This window comes from Lingula anatina, chromosome 4 (genome assembly GCF_051362555.1).
Source record: "Lingula anatina isolate TDL-2025a chromosome 4, LinAna3.0, whole genome shotgun sequence".
In the NCBI taxonomy this organism is placed as follows: Eukaryota; Metazoa; Brachiopoda; class Lingulata; order Lingulida; family Lingulidae; genus Lingula; species Lingula anatina.
This window is the reverse complement of record NC_141770.1, coordinates 20,647,604-20,664,550: the sequence shown is the minus strand read 5'-3', so window position 1 is coordinate 20,664,550 and position 16,947 is coordinate 20,647,604. Positions and strand designations below refer to the sequence as shown.

Below are 16,947 nucleotides of genomic sequence, written 5' to 3'. Positions count from 1 at the left end.
TGATGCCACATGTAGTAATTCCTTTGTAAATTGTTTATACTCTTTAAGGCTTTATTCCGAAGATGAAACACTTAAAAACTTACATATTTTTCGCATTGCATATATATTTACTAGCACGTTTGCTGTTGCTCTGGATTATAGTCAGTGCTTAAAACCCACCTCTCTTAAAAAAATCCAATCTAAAATACTTACCGTAAAACGTTTCACAGGTTTTCCTGCTTTAATATCTGCGTGTTCAGATTCTGGTGAAATGCACAGAGCTAGCCTCTGAAACACGATTCAGGTGAAATATGATTTCTCGCGACAAAAGTGCTTGGTCATATTAGCATCACTAAGCTTCTCAGGTTTAGTGTAATTGTTTCTTATTTGAGTACGGTAACGTCAGTTAAACAAGACACTTACGGTTAACGCTAGCCGGCATGATAAAGATAAGGTAAACGTAAGTACCAACCGCGATCCCTTACTTAAATTTGTAAGTAAATTAATTGAATCATTTCTCTCCTTTATAGTGTTGCACATCTTTAAAATCTTTCTGATCTGCAATCAGAAGTGTTGCCCGCGAAGATCCCTTACCCTTTTAAACGTCCCCTTCGTAACCAGCATCTTCCACACGGCAACCACTGGGACCAATATCATGGAACTGCCGGCTATACACCAGCCCACGGCGTTAGCCCAGTCCGGGTACGGGTAGGGGCCGTGGGTGGCCGTCTCCACCACTATAGGTCTGTACGTGATGATCGAAGATACCACGATTACCTGTAATACATAGACAGATGAAATAAATGCCTGCTGAATACATGGCTCAAAGAAGGAAATGTAAATACGCACCATTTCTCGGTATGTTAATGCCGTACCATTTGCAGGGCAGGGGCACATGTAAGTTACTGTAAGTGCCTTGAATTTCAGGGTGAGCTGCACGTTCCACGACAAAATTCAAATTCAAATTAAACAAAATTGTAAAGGATCATCGTGCACTTTTTTTTTTACTTCGGATCACGTTATTTACGACATGGGATTTCTTAAAGAATTGCACTTTTTACCTCAAATACACTACTAAAACCATACTTTTACTTCGTAACTGTTCACGAAGAACTAACTCTTTTTTATTAAGAAAATTCCCTTACCAGTACAAAGATGGGGCTGATAAACTTCCAGCATATTCTCCAGTAGATCCCCGGAGTGAATCCAAGCATTTTCTTCACGTCCTTGCAGAACTGGTCTATTCCTGAAACATTTAAAGACATTTTGAATATGCTGGAATTAAAATGCACGAGAAAGATGAAAAAATATTGTTATTTCGCTTATAATAAACATGTATATATCCTCGAAGTAAGAACATAAATCTATTCGATTTTTAGATCCACTTTTTTCTTTTCGTATTTGCAATAGATTCATGCCATCTGGTGACGCAAGTTAGTACGGTATGGGTGCTCCCTTGGCACGGCACAGGTGCATAAATCATAGGTAGGGCATAGAAATATACATAATGGTATGGCATAAATGGGCTACAAGAACGACATAGGCACACTCTTAATGTGCCCAAGGTACAGTTTTTACAATAAAATTTCGTCAAATGAGCTAAGATGTGATGTCCTAAGTACATTGTTCATCATAGCTTTGGAACGGGAACATTCAAGGCATGACATAGGTGCCCGAGGAATTCCATTCACGAGCTGTACTAATATCACATTAAGTGCTGATCAAAGAATCCTAGGGCTCCAACGCCCTTTTTGATAAAATGTTCCCGGGGCTCGCCAAAGCAATTGGCATTTAGGCTAACGTCGGTTCAAGACATTATTTACGGACGAATAGCCGCATAGAAAGATCTATAAATTTAATTTCTTTCGTTCTTTAGATTAATGAATTATTCCAGGGTGAAATGTAATTAAAAGGGTATCTAGCAGAGGCATTACCCCAACGCAAGAGTTTTGGGTATTGCGCATTAACTGCTCCATCGCATGCACTGTGTTTGTTTTAATCAATTTCCACGTCTAGACCATAATTAAAAAAGGCAATAGAAAAGAATATTAGGCAAAATATTAGTGTCCTGGAAGTGATTTCAAGTCTGGACGTTTCGTCACTCTTTGTTAAATAGTCTACAGTTCAAATGGCATTTGCATTCAATAACTTTTTGTGCAAATATTTGTGTTAAAATAGCATGTTGGACGAGTCTAGCTCTAATATTATAGGACACGTAAGGAAATTGATAATTCAATTTTAAATGCACTGAATAAGAACTGATATGTCTTATCGTACCATAAAACCATGCCACAGCCACAGCTTCTGTGAAGACGGCAAACAGCAGCGAGGTGCCAGCAGAGAATTGTTCCAGCAAGGTAAAGGGATACATGCCGCCCTGGAAGAATAAGCAATAGAATGAGTTTTTTTAAAGTAATTTACGTCAAATAAATGAAAAAATATATATCTTACCAGTTTAAATACGAATATGGGTGTAAAACCAGTCACTTTGTTTGAGGATTTTTTCTTAATTTTGAAGTAGAATTTAGCTTTGGTACTCGAGCAAGAACGGCTACAAACAGAACTGGTTTTAAGACCTAAAGCCAAAAAAAAAACAGAAAAAGGCACGACAAGGCAGTTTAAGTTCTATTAATTTTGTTCTTAAATCCATAAACATAAACCACAACTTAAACAAAGTCACTTTCATGCCACTATTTAAAGCCATATATTCTTTTAAAATATAAGACTCATATAAATTTTAATTCATATGAATTAAAACTATTAATTAAAATCCACATACATATGCTGCTCTCCTACTTACGTAAGTTATATTTATTAAGGCAATGCCGAATGCGAAAAATATAATGACGAAGGTAAACATTTCCCGTCCGTATTTAAACTTGCTGAAGAAATGCCTGTAGTAGTCTTTCACTCCTGTCAATACAGATTCCATGCCGCCCATCTGAAACAGAGACAAGCGGGAATAAATAAACAGGTGCTTTCATGCTTGAATTAATATCTTTTTTTATCTTTGAAGTAAATAAATCTCCATCCCACTCTTTAAAAATTAAACATGATAATAATAGTTATTACCTCCGCCAAGGAGGTTATGCTTTCACCCCTGTTTGTCTTTCTGTCTTTCTGTCTTTCTGTTTGTCATCAAAGTTATGGATGAATTTCAATGGAATTTTCAGGGTAGGCCATAAATGGGTTAACTTAGAAGTGATTAGTTTTGAGTGGTGATCCGGATCAATAATCAATCAATAATAATAACAATTTTGTTACTGCCTTGGCGGAGGTCTGCGCACTCGGAGTGCTTTTCTAGTTCATATTTTGATTTTGATTTCGAAGGTTTCCATTTCACCATTCAAGTTTACTTTTTTACTTTTGCTCTTTTTCTCTTCTTTTCATAATATATTTTCTTATTCTTTCGTTTTTTTTTATCATCTGTCTCATTCCTATAGAAATTTACATTTTCAAACGGGAATGATCTGGTTTCCATATGAAAACAAAAGATAACTTATAAATCATCCAAAAACATAAACTAGTAGGCCTAAACGTACTGCACTGTCCAGTCCCAGTGCCATCAACATAAGGAAGAATATAATGGACCAGCCTGTGGACCCGGGGAGAGTGGCAATGGCTTCTGGGTACACTATGAACACTAATCCTGGACCTGAAACAAACAGCGAAAAAGTTTGAATAAGATTACAATTTTGAAAGAATTTCTTGTTGGTTTTGTCAGTATCCTCCAGATGAATATTATGTATTTTCCTCAATATTCGTGGCTCCATCTTCATAGAAAATTGCATCTTTTTGCAAGTATGTAAAATGGTTTTGTGTCTCAATTATGTTACCCCTTTTTGCCTGAACTTTTAGCCATGTAACCAAGGTAACTGAGGGTAACACCTGTAACCACATGTAACCATGGTAACTGAGGGTACCACCTGTAACCACATGTAACCATGGTAACTTACCGTCCACTGCTACCTTTTCTATATCTGTATTCTTCTTGAATGCCATGTATCCAAGGTAACTGAACACAACAAACCCGGAGAAGATACTCGTAAAACTGTTTACACCTGCGGTTATGAGACAGTCTCTGAAAAAATGGAGAAATATATATTTACTATATTTAAGCTAAACACATTCATCAGTTATAGTTATAACGTGCACCGTTCCATTATTTTTAATAATTATTTAAAATAATCTCACAAGTGCAGGGCGTTCTGGATTTGTATGTTAATTGAGGGGTTTATTAACAGCTGTACATGGATATAAATTTGTCAAAGTTGAACTTGATTTGAAACTTCCGTTGAGAGATAGTTTTCCTTTTTAACAGTTATAACACCCTGAGTGTAAGATGTCCCTAAAACTCCGTCTCTCTGCTATCTGCATGACGATACGGAGCCTTTGAAAGTTAGGGTGCACAATATATGTAGAATCAAAAACTAGAATCAAAATACAGTTAAAATAATCTAGACTCACCTGTAGCAATTGTTATGGAACTTATTGTACGAAGCATACGCCAGGTGAACACCAAACCCAGCTCCTACGGAGAAAAACACCTGAATGGCGGCGTCGTTCCATACCTGCGGTGCAAAATCAAATATTGCATTTGACGCACCTCCAAAATTTTGTTAAATTGTAAAATATCAATCAGAAAAGATTGCTGTTGAAAGAACACTGACATCATCATTAACATAGACTAAATAAAATGTAATCATGTTCAAAAACGGTATACTAGCGTGTGAAAGGTACAAGCTGCAGGCGGTCACCATGTCGAATAGTAAAAACAGCTATCTAATTTATGTCATGTGCCACCAAATGTATTGATGGTGGAACATTTACCAACAATGGGCAATAGACATGCAAGCTCCCTATTAATGATACAGTAACTGCGTTATTTTTCACCGACCTGCGGATCCGCAAGCCGCTCCACCTTTGGTACGATGAAGTAAGTGATTCCTTCCACTGATCCGGGCAGCAACAACCCCCGGATTAGCAGGATCAGTAGGATAATATATGGTAACGTGGCTGTTACCCACACAACCTAAAAGTACAGAAAATAATAATATTTAAATGTGAAAATATATGTAACTGTAGGGCCTCCGTATTCATAAATAGTTCTAAGTAGTGCAGTGTACAATAAATCCAATTCATTTAAACCTTAATTACAGCATCGGACTGAAAGCACTTGTATTAATATTTTTCATGTATCAGTCAAGCGCATCTCCTCATACTTTTGATACTTTTCAACTTATGCATTTTTTATTTTTCTAAGAACAAAATATGCTGAATAAAATTCAAGTGTAGTAGGGGCAGGCCTACGATACATGCAAACAGGTTATTTGCACTGCCTGTGGTATTCATCTAGCCGGTCACTGAAGATAAAAAACTTCCGGGAGAAAAAAATTAGTACTTGAAAAAGATCCCTAACATATTTTCAAAAACACCCATCAGACCTGCAATGATCCTTTATTACCTTTCCAGAAGTTTTAACTCCTTTCCACAGCGCAAAGTAGAGGATGAGAAATACCGCGAGCAGACACAGAACTAGCTGCCATCTTGGCTCGCCTAGGTCGTCTATTCCTGTGCTCCTTTCTATCCCAAGCATACCACGTCTGAAAAAAATGCATTGAAAAAAAATCAAATATAAAATATGTGATCTGAATCGACAGATAATTTTCCATGGATCTAATGGAGTTATTCCGAACAATTTTGCTTTTAAAGCATGGTAACATTTGCATACACCTTGCATTCATCTTGCAAAAAATTGGAATCGATGTTCTGATTGCGTTTGGTTGTGATGTTCATGGAAATTGTGACGGCTGTTCTGACCAACTTTGATTACATTGGTATGTCTTTTTGCATTTTGGGTTACATATGTTTTGTATATAAGTGCCTCCCTTCCCAAACATAAAATCCGCCTTTGTGACTCACTCAAAGTACTGTGTGGCTGACGTCTGTGAAGTGGTGACATTCAGCGTGACGTTATTGCACGTGATGACATCCGTGGCATTTTGACTGGAGCCCCAGCACTGGCAGTCATTCCAGTCGTTACCGCACGTGGTCCACGGTAGCACGGACGTGAATGAACCCACCAGGTAATACAACGACCAAGCTAAGATTACATTGTAGAAGAAAGCTACGTAGTATGCTATGAGACACACCGCCCACCCGACACCTAAAAATAACAAAAAGAAATGTATACTTCCAAGAATGTTTCGAAAATCTGAAAACCTCGAGTGGCTGGATATATATATATAGACTAAAATAATGTGAGCAGAATAAAACTACCTTATTTTTAGATTTCCATTTCGTCTTCAAAGCCACCACGAAATCAGCCTACAATATGAATGCCCTACATAGACGTCACACCAGCAATCATGCCGCTAAAATCTACAATATTGCACTGATGTTAATTTTTTTGTGGCATACTTTGGTCTACTTTTGCATATCTGATACAAGAGCAATATTAAGCTACATTCAGTGAATATGTAAAGAAGTTCTTAACTACCTCGAGTATACTAGGCTAATCTGAACTACCAAAATTTGTTGGTATCTGAACGGCCAAGGTACGTACAGAAAGAGTTTTAGCCATTAAGGCATGTGTGCCAGGTCCAAACTAACATTACAGGTGTCTCATCTGCCAATTACGGCAATGCTACCAGTTCTGACCAGCCAAGGCATGTGTACCAGGTTTAAATTACCAATGCATTTGTACAATGTATGAACTGACAAGGCATGTACATGTACCAGGTCTGTGGTTACAGGGCAGGTGTACCAGGTCTGTGATACCAATTGCAAAACATGTGCTCCAGGTTTGAACCGCCAAATGCAACGGTTTGTGTACCACTTCCTAGGTAACTGAACAAAGCAAGCATACTTACCTAAAAATATTGGAACCACTTTCCCTACTGAGGCATACCTACCTGTAAATATTGAAACCACTTTCCCTACTGAGGCATACCTACCTGTAAATATTGGAACCACTACTGAGGCATACCTACCTGTAAATATTGGAACCACTTTCCCTACTGAGGCATACCTACCTGTAAATATTGGAACCACTACTAAGGCATACCTACCTGTAAATATAAGAACCACTTTCCATACTGAGGCATACCTACCTGTAAATATTAGAACCATTTTCCAAACTGTGGCATACCTACCTGTAAATATTGAAAACACTTTCCCTACTGAGGCATACCTACCTGTAAATATTGGAACCACTTTCCCTACTGAGGCATACCTACCTGTAAATATTGAAACCACTTTCCATACTGAGGCATACCTACCTGTAAATATTGGAACCACTTTCCATACTGAGGCATACCTACCTGTAAATATTGGAACCACTACTAAGGCATACCTACCTGTAAATATTGAAACCACTTTCCCTACTAAGGCATACCTACCTGTAAATATTGGAACCACTTTCCCTACTGAGGCATACCTACCTGTAAATATTGAAACCACTTTCTATACTTAGGCATACCTACCTGTAAATATTGAAACCACTTTCTATACTTAGGCATACCTACCTGTAAATATTGAAACCACTTTCCATACTGAGGCATACCTACTTGTAAATATTGGAACCACTTGTCATACTGAGGCATACATACCTGTAAATATTGGAACCACTTTCCATACTGTGACGGGCCCCTCTCTATTGAACTGTCCAAGACATACCTCCATGTAGAACAACGGAAGGGCGCCAAATAACAGCATGAGGAAATAAGGGATAAGGAAAGCGCCTGAAAGATGTTAGGACAAAACATGTCACTGTAAACCAGCGAATGTCAAAACAGTCATAATCTCCAGTTATATTTCTGAAATTATGACACAATTTTGTGATGTCATTTGAATTCGATGTCATTACGCTATGGATAGGAACTGTTTGACTTACAAGTATTATTGATACTGAGTGAATAATGAGTCGCTTGAGAATTCCGAAGTAAAAAGACAAAAAAGAAAAAAAATGGCGAATTGTTGCCAATGCTTTAGTTGAGGCACACTTGTTTTTATTAAGTTTATCAAGTTTATCTCCCCAAACCTTATCAAAAGAAATTTAACTAGTCAACATGCTGAACCCAAACCTAAGTGTTTGTCATTACCAATATCAGCTGAGCAGTCTCTAATTGTCTGGCACTACTTGAAATAACTGTGTGGCACCATCAACTGACAGTTATACGGGAAAATTAATTTGTGAATTTCTCAGATACCAGCAAACGACGGTGTCTTAAAGTAAGCTAGCCTTTTCTTCATGGTATAACCAACTTCGTATAACATAGCGCAATTAGTGATAACAAAGGCGATAGGGGCATTTTTATGATTAAACGAACCACGGCTAATATGCCAATATGCCAGTGCACATAATCTGACTGACAAAACGATTCAGCCAACTTAATGCACAATTTGCTCCAATAATTTGCGGTTAATACAGAACAATTTCATTGGTTCGAATGGTCAGTTAGTCACTTTCAGTCTGTGATCACTTCACGATCTCCTGGAAAAATGACCATAACGACGTTCTTTTATGTGCTGGTCTGTGAATACAAGACCCCATTGCATTGTAATCAGTTCCAATTGAACAGCAGCGTTTTAATATGCTGAGAGGGGAGTTTGCGCTTCAAGTTAAAGTAACTCTTAGAGAAATATAGCCGTACAATTTGTTCAAATGTTCAACTCATATCAGTATCAGAAACAAATTATTATATCACATCTTTCGTAAAATATCTTATGTATATTTTTTGCAGAAGTATACGCTGTTCTTGATGTTTCGCATCAGGCAAATCTCACAACAATAAGAAGGGTTACCCTTTTTGCTTTTCGTAGCGGAACCTACTTTTTTTACACTGCCCGTGTGAAGGACCAACTCTATCATTCATTCTCTCCCCTCCCTCCCATTCCATTAATGTTAAATCTTAACACTAGATTTTAAGTGCTTCGTCCAGTGCGGGACGTCACTCAAAGGTTCATGTCGCCCCTGGCGTTCTAGATATGTCCCCATTGTCTCTCAGCATGATCACAATTTGTGCCTCGGTCTCACGGCGTCAAGATATCCGAACCCCAATGGCGTAGAAATTGAACCTGTGTTGATTCAAAGGGGAAATACTGATACCATTCAACTGTATACGTGGCTATGAATAAGGTCATCTGTTAACATGAATAAGAAAATGCAGTCGTCTTAATTAATTTGATTGTGCAAGGAACTTTCTATTATTGGCATGAAAGGGAAAAAAAGAAAGAAAAATAAACCCAAAACCAGTGAGAGTTGATATGGAAGAAGCACTGTTGTTAGGGAAATTATATCCACTAGTCAATATTTAATGCAGCTGCATCTTTCTTTCATTTTGCCCAGTATTTTCGCGTTGAGTGCCTATGCTAGATCCCAGTGCCCTCAGTTCTTTTAAAGGTATACTGTGATGAAAAAACGGGTTAAAACTATCCGTTAGGTGCCCAAAAGTCATTTTTGAGTAATGAAAAAAAAGTTCTTACGTTTATTTAGTTTTTAAAGCCGATTTTATGCAGGTGTGAATGTAGTTTATGATACTCCCGCGTGGTGGCGCTTTAAGGCGAGTGACGTCACTAGCGTCAAGGCTCAGAAAGCCATATTCGATTCAGCTATCCGCTTGCTAGCAGTGCAAACTAAAAGCGATACACGCAATTGATCACTACATGATCATTTATAAATTCAAACTTTTGAAGATAGATACACAAAAGAAGATGAATTCCCCACGTGGTTATCATTTATTAACCAACAAAATACACCAAAACTATGTTAACAGTAAAGGTTTGGAAGCAGGGCAGCGAACACAGTTTTTCACACATTGCCCATCTGTCGCGTCGGCTGAACGTTCTTATCCCGACTGATAAGAGAAAGTTACCTAATACATGCAGGTGTGACAGCTAATATTATTTTTCACACCCGTGCAGTTTACCAGTGTCATTCCGGGAGAGCCAGGTCAGTGGACAAAAGGCCAAAGATATCGGACTGATAGCATCGGACACTACATTTCACACCTCTGCAACTTACCTCGCTACTTCTGCCTTACACGTGATCAGTGCAGCAGTATGTCGAGTAAAAATTTGATTCAACTATCATGTTAATATTAACGTTTTCACTAACATAACCAAAAAATTCGACAACGTAATTCTGCTACGAACTATTTTTTGGGCTCTAGAAGCTGCTCTCTTCTTCCTTTCGACGGCCGCATCATGCACACATCCTACAGGTAAGACTCTCGTCGGCAGCCCTCTGGCATTTACTGTCGCATTTTGGTACTCCGAAAAATCGAATATACTGGGTACAGCATCATCTTTTAGTTTTCTCCGTGCTTTTCCACCGCACAATTCAGCTCGCAGGTCACGTACGTACGAAGCATTCCGGCTCGAAGTGGTCGCTACAGATCCTCGCGTGTTTTGACACTGTGCTGGGATTTTTTAACTTCAGAGAATTGAGCCAAATTTTACGTTTAGCGGCATCCGCAGGCAGGATATAATAGCAGATGTCTTTCTTATTGTAACCTACATTACGGCACCCGGGAGCAACACAACTTTGCGGCATTTGTTTTTCTGACACCTGGATGTTTAGTCGCCTACTGCATAGTATATACTATTACTAGTACAGCTGTGGGAAGCTACTCCACGGGTTACGTCACTAGAAACTGACCAATCAGAATTTTCTCATCTAAATCTCATCTTTTCTCTCTAAAACTTAAAAAGAACAATTTTTTGACGTGGATTTATAGTTTTTATACTGTAAAAAAAGCAGTGAACGCTATGTGTTCCTAGAGCGCAGTAGGCCTTTAATCATTCTGCCCTTTCGCTTCTATTTATGTTTTAATGTTCTCAAATTATTTTACACGCAAAATAACACCGGTAGTTGATATTTTTGGAGCGTTTTTGTTTAATCCTCCGTGCCAAATGATTGAGGCCAACATTCCTAACCTCAATATACACGCGTTTCTTTCTAAACTGTTTATTTTCCTTACCACATGACTCGCGACATTTGCCATGACACGCCTCCACGTAAATTGTTCCATATCGTTCTACTAATCTGTAGGCAGTAAACATAGTGGAGCAATTTGTATTGCACGCGGCCCCGTGGGTTTCTGAAAAGCGCTGTAAGTGGTTTATGTTCAACTTGTTCCTGCGTAGTATTTTACTTTGGATAACGTAACTCTCACGATCGTTGGGTTTTTTCCTTTTCATTTATTTTGAAAAGCCCCTCGTTTAAAGTGAACTCTTACAGTCTTGACTTGAGCGATAGTATGTGAATTTTAGTGAGTGAAACATCTTGCGAATAAGTAAAGTGTGCTTGCTCTTTCTCTCACTTTTTCTCTGTCTTTTAACTTGCAAGTGTTTCGTCTACTTTTCACCTTTTCTAGTACACAAGGCATTTTGAAAAACGACCACCTACCGTGTGAAGACTCAGTACAAAACCATCATCAATATCTTCTGTCAGAGTTATGCCCTACATATTTGCAATTTTGAGGATCATTTCCTGACAAAAACACGATATCACTATTGCGATTGTCTTCAATGTTTTTATTAATATGTTTAACCACGGGGATCGCATATATCAATCTTGACTTTGGTCATTACAACACTCAATACAACTTGCTGGTGTTATCTTACAGCGCCGTTCATTAGTACATGTAGCTCTAGAGGTAGCGAAAAACACCAAAGTCGTAATGTCGCAGACGTAAGGGTACACGGAGGCCCACAGAGTGAGCGTTAGACTTTTATGTGGCAAAACATTAATTTAGTTTGCTATTTCAACTGCTTTCCCTCAATCACCACAACATACCATATATCCTAAACCGTTCACATAATTACGATTGACAATCCCGTTTTTTTTTTCAATTCTTACTTTCTAGTTTTTCAGCCATTCACACATAGAGGTAAAGATGGTTGATTTTCACTCGTGACGGTAAATAATTATCGGTTTAGAACTCGAAAACGGTTGCTACATCTTGGTGAGAAAGGGGAAATTGCGGAAAATCTATAAGAATTTCTCTTTTGCTGTATAAATGTTTTATGGTTGTAAGTGTTGAAATGAATACACCAAACGTCATAAACATATCGTGGAAAGAATAATAGTAACACGCTTGTATTATTTAAAATCATATTATGGTACATTTCTTATATCAAAAACGTCGAGCAGATAACCACTTATAAGCGTCCAGGAAGTGAATATCTTTCTGTTTCAAAGAAAGTACTCTGCTAACATCTGTAGCCTGCTGATTACATGTACCATAAACTGATGGCTCAGCTGTTATGTACTTGTGGCGTTTTTTTTTTTTTTTTTACACCTGTTGTGGTTGGTATCAATTTTAATCTACAGTGCTGCAAAGAGGTATGGTTGCAATTTCCTTATTTTAATGTTCTGATCCATGTTTATGCCACCTTTAACTGTGGTTTATCTCTGATTCGTAACTGATATGACTCTCTGTATTGGCCGAAGTCCTGGTGCATGCAACCCTTGCAAACCTGTTGACAAACCAGGAATTCAATTAAAATCCTCGGTGAAAAATAGAGGTAATATCTTCCCCCATTGTAGACAATGTACAATATATCTGCCAATTCATCAACCATCACTGTGACGGCTTCTCACAGAAGTCTCAGTACAACATAGTTTGGTAATTTCGATCTTTAAGTGCTGTTTTTTTGACGTCGTCGACATTATCGCATTGCAATAATACAGTCGATTGCGCTATAAATCCAGACTGTTATAATCATTTTTGATTTGATGAATTCCGGATCTCCTGTTTAAACTTCAAGATGAAATGCGCCTTTCCTCGGCTCGGCATTAACAGAGGTAAATAGACCAATAAACATCGACTCATAACATATTACTTCTTACAGGTTTCCCCGGTGTATTTCTCTTGCAATTACTTCTTAAAAAATATTTTCATAAATAAAACGAGTGACCTTAATATGCAAATCTTGAAGTATTGTTGGTAAGTATTTTACTCTTATAAGTTGCAATTTTAAATTATTCTCATGTCTTGTAATAATAATAGTGTATTGTATTTACTCTTTAAAGGTGGCATTTTAATTTTTTCATTAAAAGTGAATTATTATTATTATTATTATTATTATTATTATTGTTATAACGATATGATATATACAGGGCACAACCCGACAAATACACATCCTTTAAATACAACTCCCATCTTTATATGCTACGCACAATCACTTAAAATAAAAATGATCAAAACATAAGGATTACCCAGTTAATGTATTGGTCCATGTATAGTTAGTATTTTAATCCACTTTATATATTAAATTGTATAAAACACAAATAAAATGACCACGGGTATGATCAATGATGATGGAATCAAAATTAACAAATATGGACACATAACATGGCTAATTGTGTCTTGGGTCAATATTTTAAAACTTTTACAGCTGACCTGTAAAATTGCATGTGTTGACCGTCTTCACAGTGGGTATCTTGAACACAGCAGGTACGACACTGTGCCCTGGGCGCCAATTGAAGGTGGCGCCACTGAGAGTTTTTTTGCATCAGTAAAACAAGGAAGATAAGGGTTTAATTGCTATGTGGTGCCAAACGTTGTTAATGTACAGTTTCACTAAAAAGACTGGTGTTTTTTCCAGTTAGGGAGTAGGGTGGTTTAAACTACACACAGGGCATCGTGTATATCGGACATGACTTGTTTAAAGAATCATGTGTTCCTAAATGGTATAAAGAGTTGCTTCACTTGATTGTACGCGAATCTGTCAATTGAATAGAGGCTGGGCAAGTCCGAAAAACTACAAAGCACTTCATTCTGACAGTGCGTATTTGGGCATTAATTGTTGTATTGCACTCCACGCGGCTGTTATGACAGCTATTTATTCAAAACTTTAATGTACTTTTAATTAAATATTTTGCTTAAAATGCATGTCTTTTTTAAATTTAAAATTGATTTCTGTAGGTTTTGAATTCCTCCATATAAAAATTAATCACTGAAAGAAGATAATTTAACATTTTTATTGAATAACTCACCTCCGCCATTTCTGTAACACAGGTATGGGAATCGCCAAACGTTTGCCAAATCCACAGCAAAACCAATGATTGACAACAAAAAGTCTATCTTCTTCCCCCATGTTTCTCTCTCCTCACCCCCAAACTCCTCATCGTCAAGTTCTTTCTCTTTCCGGACATCTGAGACAACTGTTCCGTTACTTTGGAGATAGACCTCCATGTCCGAGTCTTTTCTTGGAGACATCCTGTGATTGGGCATCATTTTGTATCTCTCGTCGTACTGACTGGAATCGTTAGTACGGCCGCCGCCATCACGGTTACTCTCCGGGTCATCAGAATCCGAGAGGAGTCTTTTCTCGTTATGATTCACCTCATCCATGCCTTTATTTTCCACGCCCTCGATTTGGACGTTTTCGGGCGCTGCTCCCCCTGTTATTATAGACACCTCATCGTGAGGCCCCTTTTTGGAATAACTGATCAGCGAGATTCCTGTTGATGCCCTGGAAGTGGAGCAACAGATTGAATTGAAAAAAGGAAAATTATTTCTATTTGGTCACTTGGAACTTTATGTTGTGACACCCTTCTTGACACGCAATTTTAACATTACTGTACCGGCGTAGGTGTTTTCTTATAGCGTTAATTTCTCCCTCCTCTCGTCAATATTGATGTTTACTTTTATTAAATGCTGATTGGTCAAATCTATCTCTATCTAACTCCTACGTTTACTCCTTTCTGGATAACTAAATAATCAGGGATACTATTAATTTTCTATAGCGGGTGAACCTGGACACCACTACTGCAATTAATCAAGCCGTTTTGACTAAAATTTAGGTGTGTTACAGTTTAACTAAATTAAAAGTCAAACACAAGCCATACGTGTCATAATACCCCCCACAAAACAATTAAAGATACGAGCAGTCGTGTATGTGTACGAGCCATAGTACGTCAGAGTCAGGTCCGCGCTTTGGATGACTTGTCATTTTGAACAACTTAAGAGCGTTTTAGAAATTTTCAAAAAGTTGCTGTGTCTTTATTAAATATTAAATATTTTTACCTGTGATTGTAGGGGATTTTTATCAGGAGCTAAAACAATTGATAAACCAAGGTAAGCTTTCCTAAATGTGTATATACCTCGCAGGCATATTCATGTAAATATATTGATTCATATAAAAAAAGCTCAAAAGAAAGAGAAAACCCTCATCAACCATTGATCGCATTCTGAAAAGTACACCTGTACTTCAAATTTTCAGCTTGTTCATAAATCACATTCAAATAACATTTCTAGTGAGTAAATCTCATTTTCACAGAAGTCGTTGCAGTCTGCTGTTAGAAATGTCGTATTCCTTTGTCACAGTCATTCAGATTGGCACAATTAGTTCTAAAAAAAGTGTACTTTTAAAAGTTTGATAAGAAGTATTGCAATACTGTATGTGGAGAAATTGTGGGGCCAGTGTGTGTCACCGAGTCCGTCCTAGTCGGGTTTGACAAAGGGTACCCAGGGGCGGATTTAGGCCGTCTTCTGGGTCTTCCGGAAGACGGTCAGATTTTCAAGTTTACATTGACGGGTATCTAATTTTTTTCTGTCGGAAGACGGTCAAAAATGGTGGATGGATCAACAAAGATAATTTGGAAGACTGTCAGAAAATATCTCTGAATCCGCCCCTGGGTACCTCATGGGTCCCATTTGGGTTGGCCCGATTGCTCTTGCGCAACTGGCCTGTGTGTACTGGTACTTTTCGTGCTTTAGAATAACACACATGGAACCCTTAGTATTTGGACCATCTTTGACATCCCAACCCAACCCACCAACCAACCAACTCTTCCTATCTCCCCAATATATATATATATATATATATATATATATATATATATATATATATATATATATATATATATATAGTTCTTTTCTGTTTCTGCTTATTTTATCAAGCGAACTCCATGACCCTGCGCAACGGATCCCAGTTGGTCAAAGCTTTTTGTGCTCTAGCTGAACATATTGGACGTCCTTATTTGTTCCAAGTTTTTCATAATTCTCAAAATTTTCTCCAAAGATTGTTGTATTACATTGCTGGACCAATATGAATGCAATATAAGTGTGATTGAGATACAAAAAACACAAGGAGAAACTTTTTTCATGAAGAAGTATCCCATCTATAACGCTGAAAGAGGCTCGAACAGACTTTTACAATTCTAAGTGCATGGAGCGATACGACATAGACTATAAATTCCACTTAATTACCCCTCAGTTTGGCTAAAATGTTAACCACCTACCTTCCTCCATGTTCTTTTCAAAGTGAGTGCCACTAAATCAAATGGTTGGTTAGTATTAGAGCATGTCAACAACTATTACGACCACGAAGATTTCACATATGTAACTTATTAAGTAACACACGCCAACTTATGCATATAGCAGGTGATCCTTCTCTGTTCTATTTGAAATGCTATGTTTCCAATCGATTAAATCCAATAAAGTTTTTTAAAGGTTAATATAAAAAATTGAAAAACAATCCTGTAAACAGAATGAAAACAGGGACTGCGTACGTCCTTAAATTGATCCTAATTCTTAATTCATAATGGACTTACAAGTCCGAAAGCCTGACTGTTTGTATGCACATGCCATTATAATAAAACGATAAATGAATATACAGGATACTTTATTCCAGTTCTTATACATGAGAAGAATGAGACAAATGACTTTTTAAAACAGAATCTGTCACCGAAAGGAGCTGTACTCTAGGATGGATTCGTTTCAGAAATATGCTTAAGGTAGTTTGCTAGCTAGCCAAAGGACATGGAATACTGAATATCACAACGCAACTGAAAAATTATTAAGTTTATGTTATTGAATAATACTGCTTTGTCTACATTATCTTTTTAATCACTGTGATATTTGGTGCCATTTTAAGCACGCACGTGCCACTCCCTCTGCTAGCCGCTGAGAAGGCATTTCTGACATAGCGGGACAGTTTTTGTAGTCGATGAGA

At 37.6% G+C, this 16,947-nt stretch overlaps 1 protein-coding gene across 4 annotated transcripts in view; it reads right to left on the bottom strand.

Annotated features, from left to right (window-relative positions):
• LOC106167707 (sodium-dependent noradrenaline transporter) overlaps positions 1 to 16,947 on the bottom strand; it is a 34,825-nt gene that overhangs the window by 1,790 nt on the left and 16,088 nt on the right. For 3 of the 4 annotated variants that reach the window (XM_013546550.3, XM_013546551.3, XM_013546552.3), the window contains exons 2-14: positions 13,985 to 14,463; positions 7,590 to 7,721; positions 5,902 to 6,145; positions 5,444 to 5,582; positions 4,877 to 5,011; positions 4,447 to 4,550; positions 3,936 to 4,060; positions 3,522 to 3,634; positions 2,780 to 2,920; positions 2,257 to 2,356; positions 1,125 to 1,225; positions 574 to 756; positions 193 to 267 (exon numbers count right to left, since the gene is read on the bottom strand). In XM_013546550.3, the coding sequence (XP_013402004.2) occupies positions 193 to 267; positions 574 to 756; positions 1,125 to 1,225; positions 2,257 to 2,356; positions 2,780 to 2,920; positions 3,522 to 3,634; positions 3,936 to 4,060; positions 4,447 to 4,550; positions 4,877 to 5,011; positions 5,444 to 5,582; positions 5,902 to 6,145; positions 7,590 to 7,721; positions 13,985 to 14,463 (2,071 nt within the window). The remainder of the gene's footprint in view (positions 1 to 192; positions 268 to 573; positions 757 to 1,124; positions 1,226 to 2,256; positions 2,357 to 2,779; positions 2,921 to 3,521; positions 3,635 to 3,935; positions 4,061 to 4,446; positions 4,551 to 4,876; positions 5,012 to 5,443; positions 5,583 to 5,901; positions 6,146 to 7,589; positions 7,722 to 13,984; positions 14,464 to 16,947) is intronic. The other variant, XM_087012300.1, reaches the window with a different exon arrangement.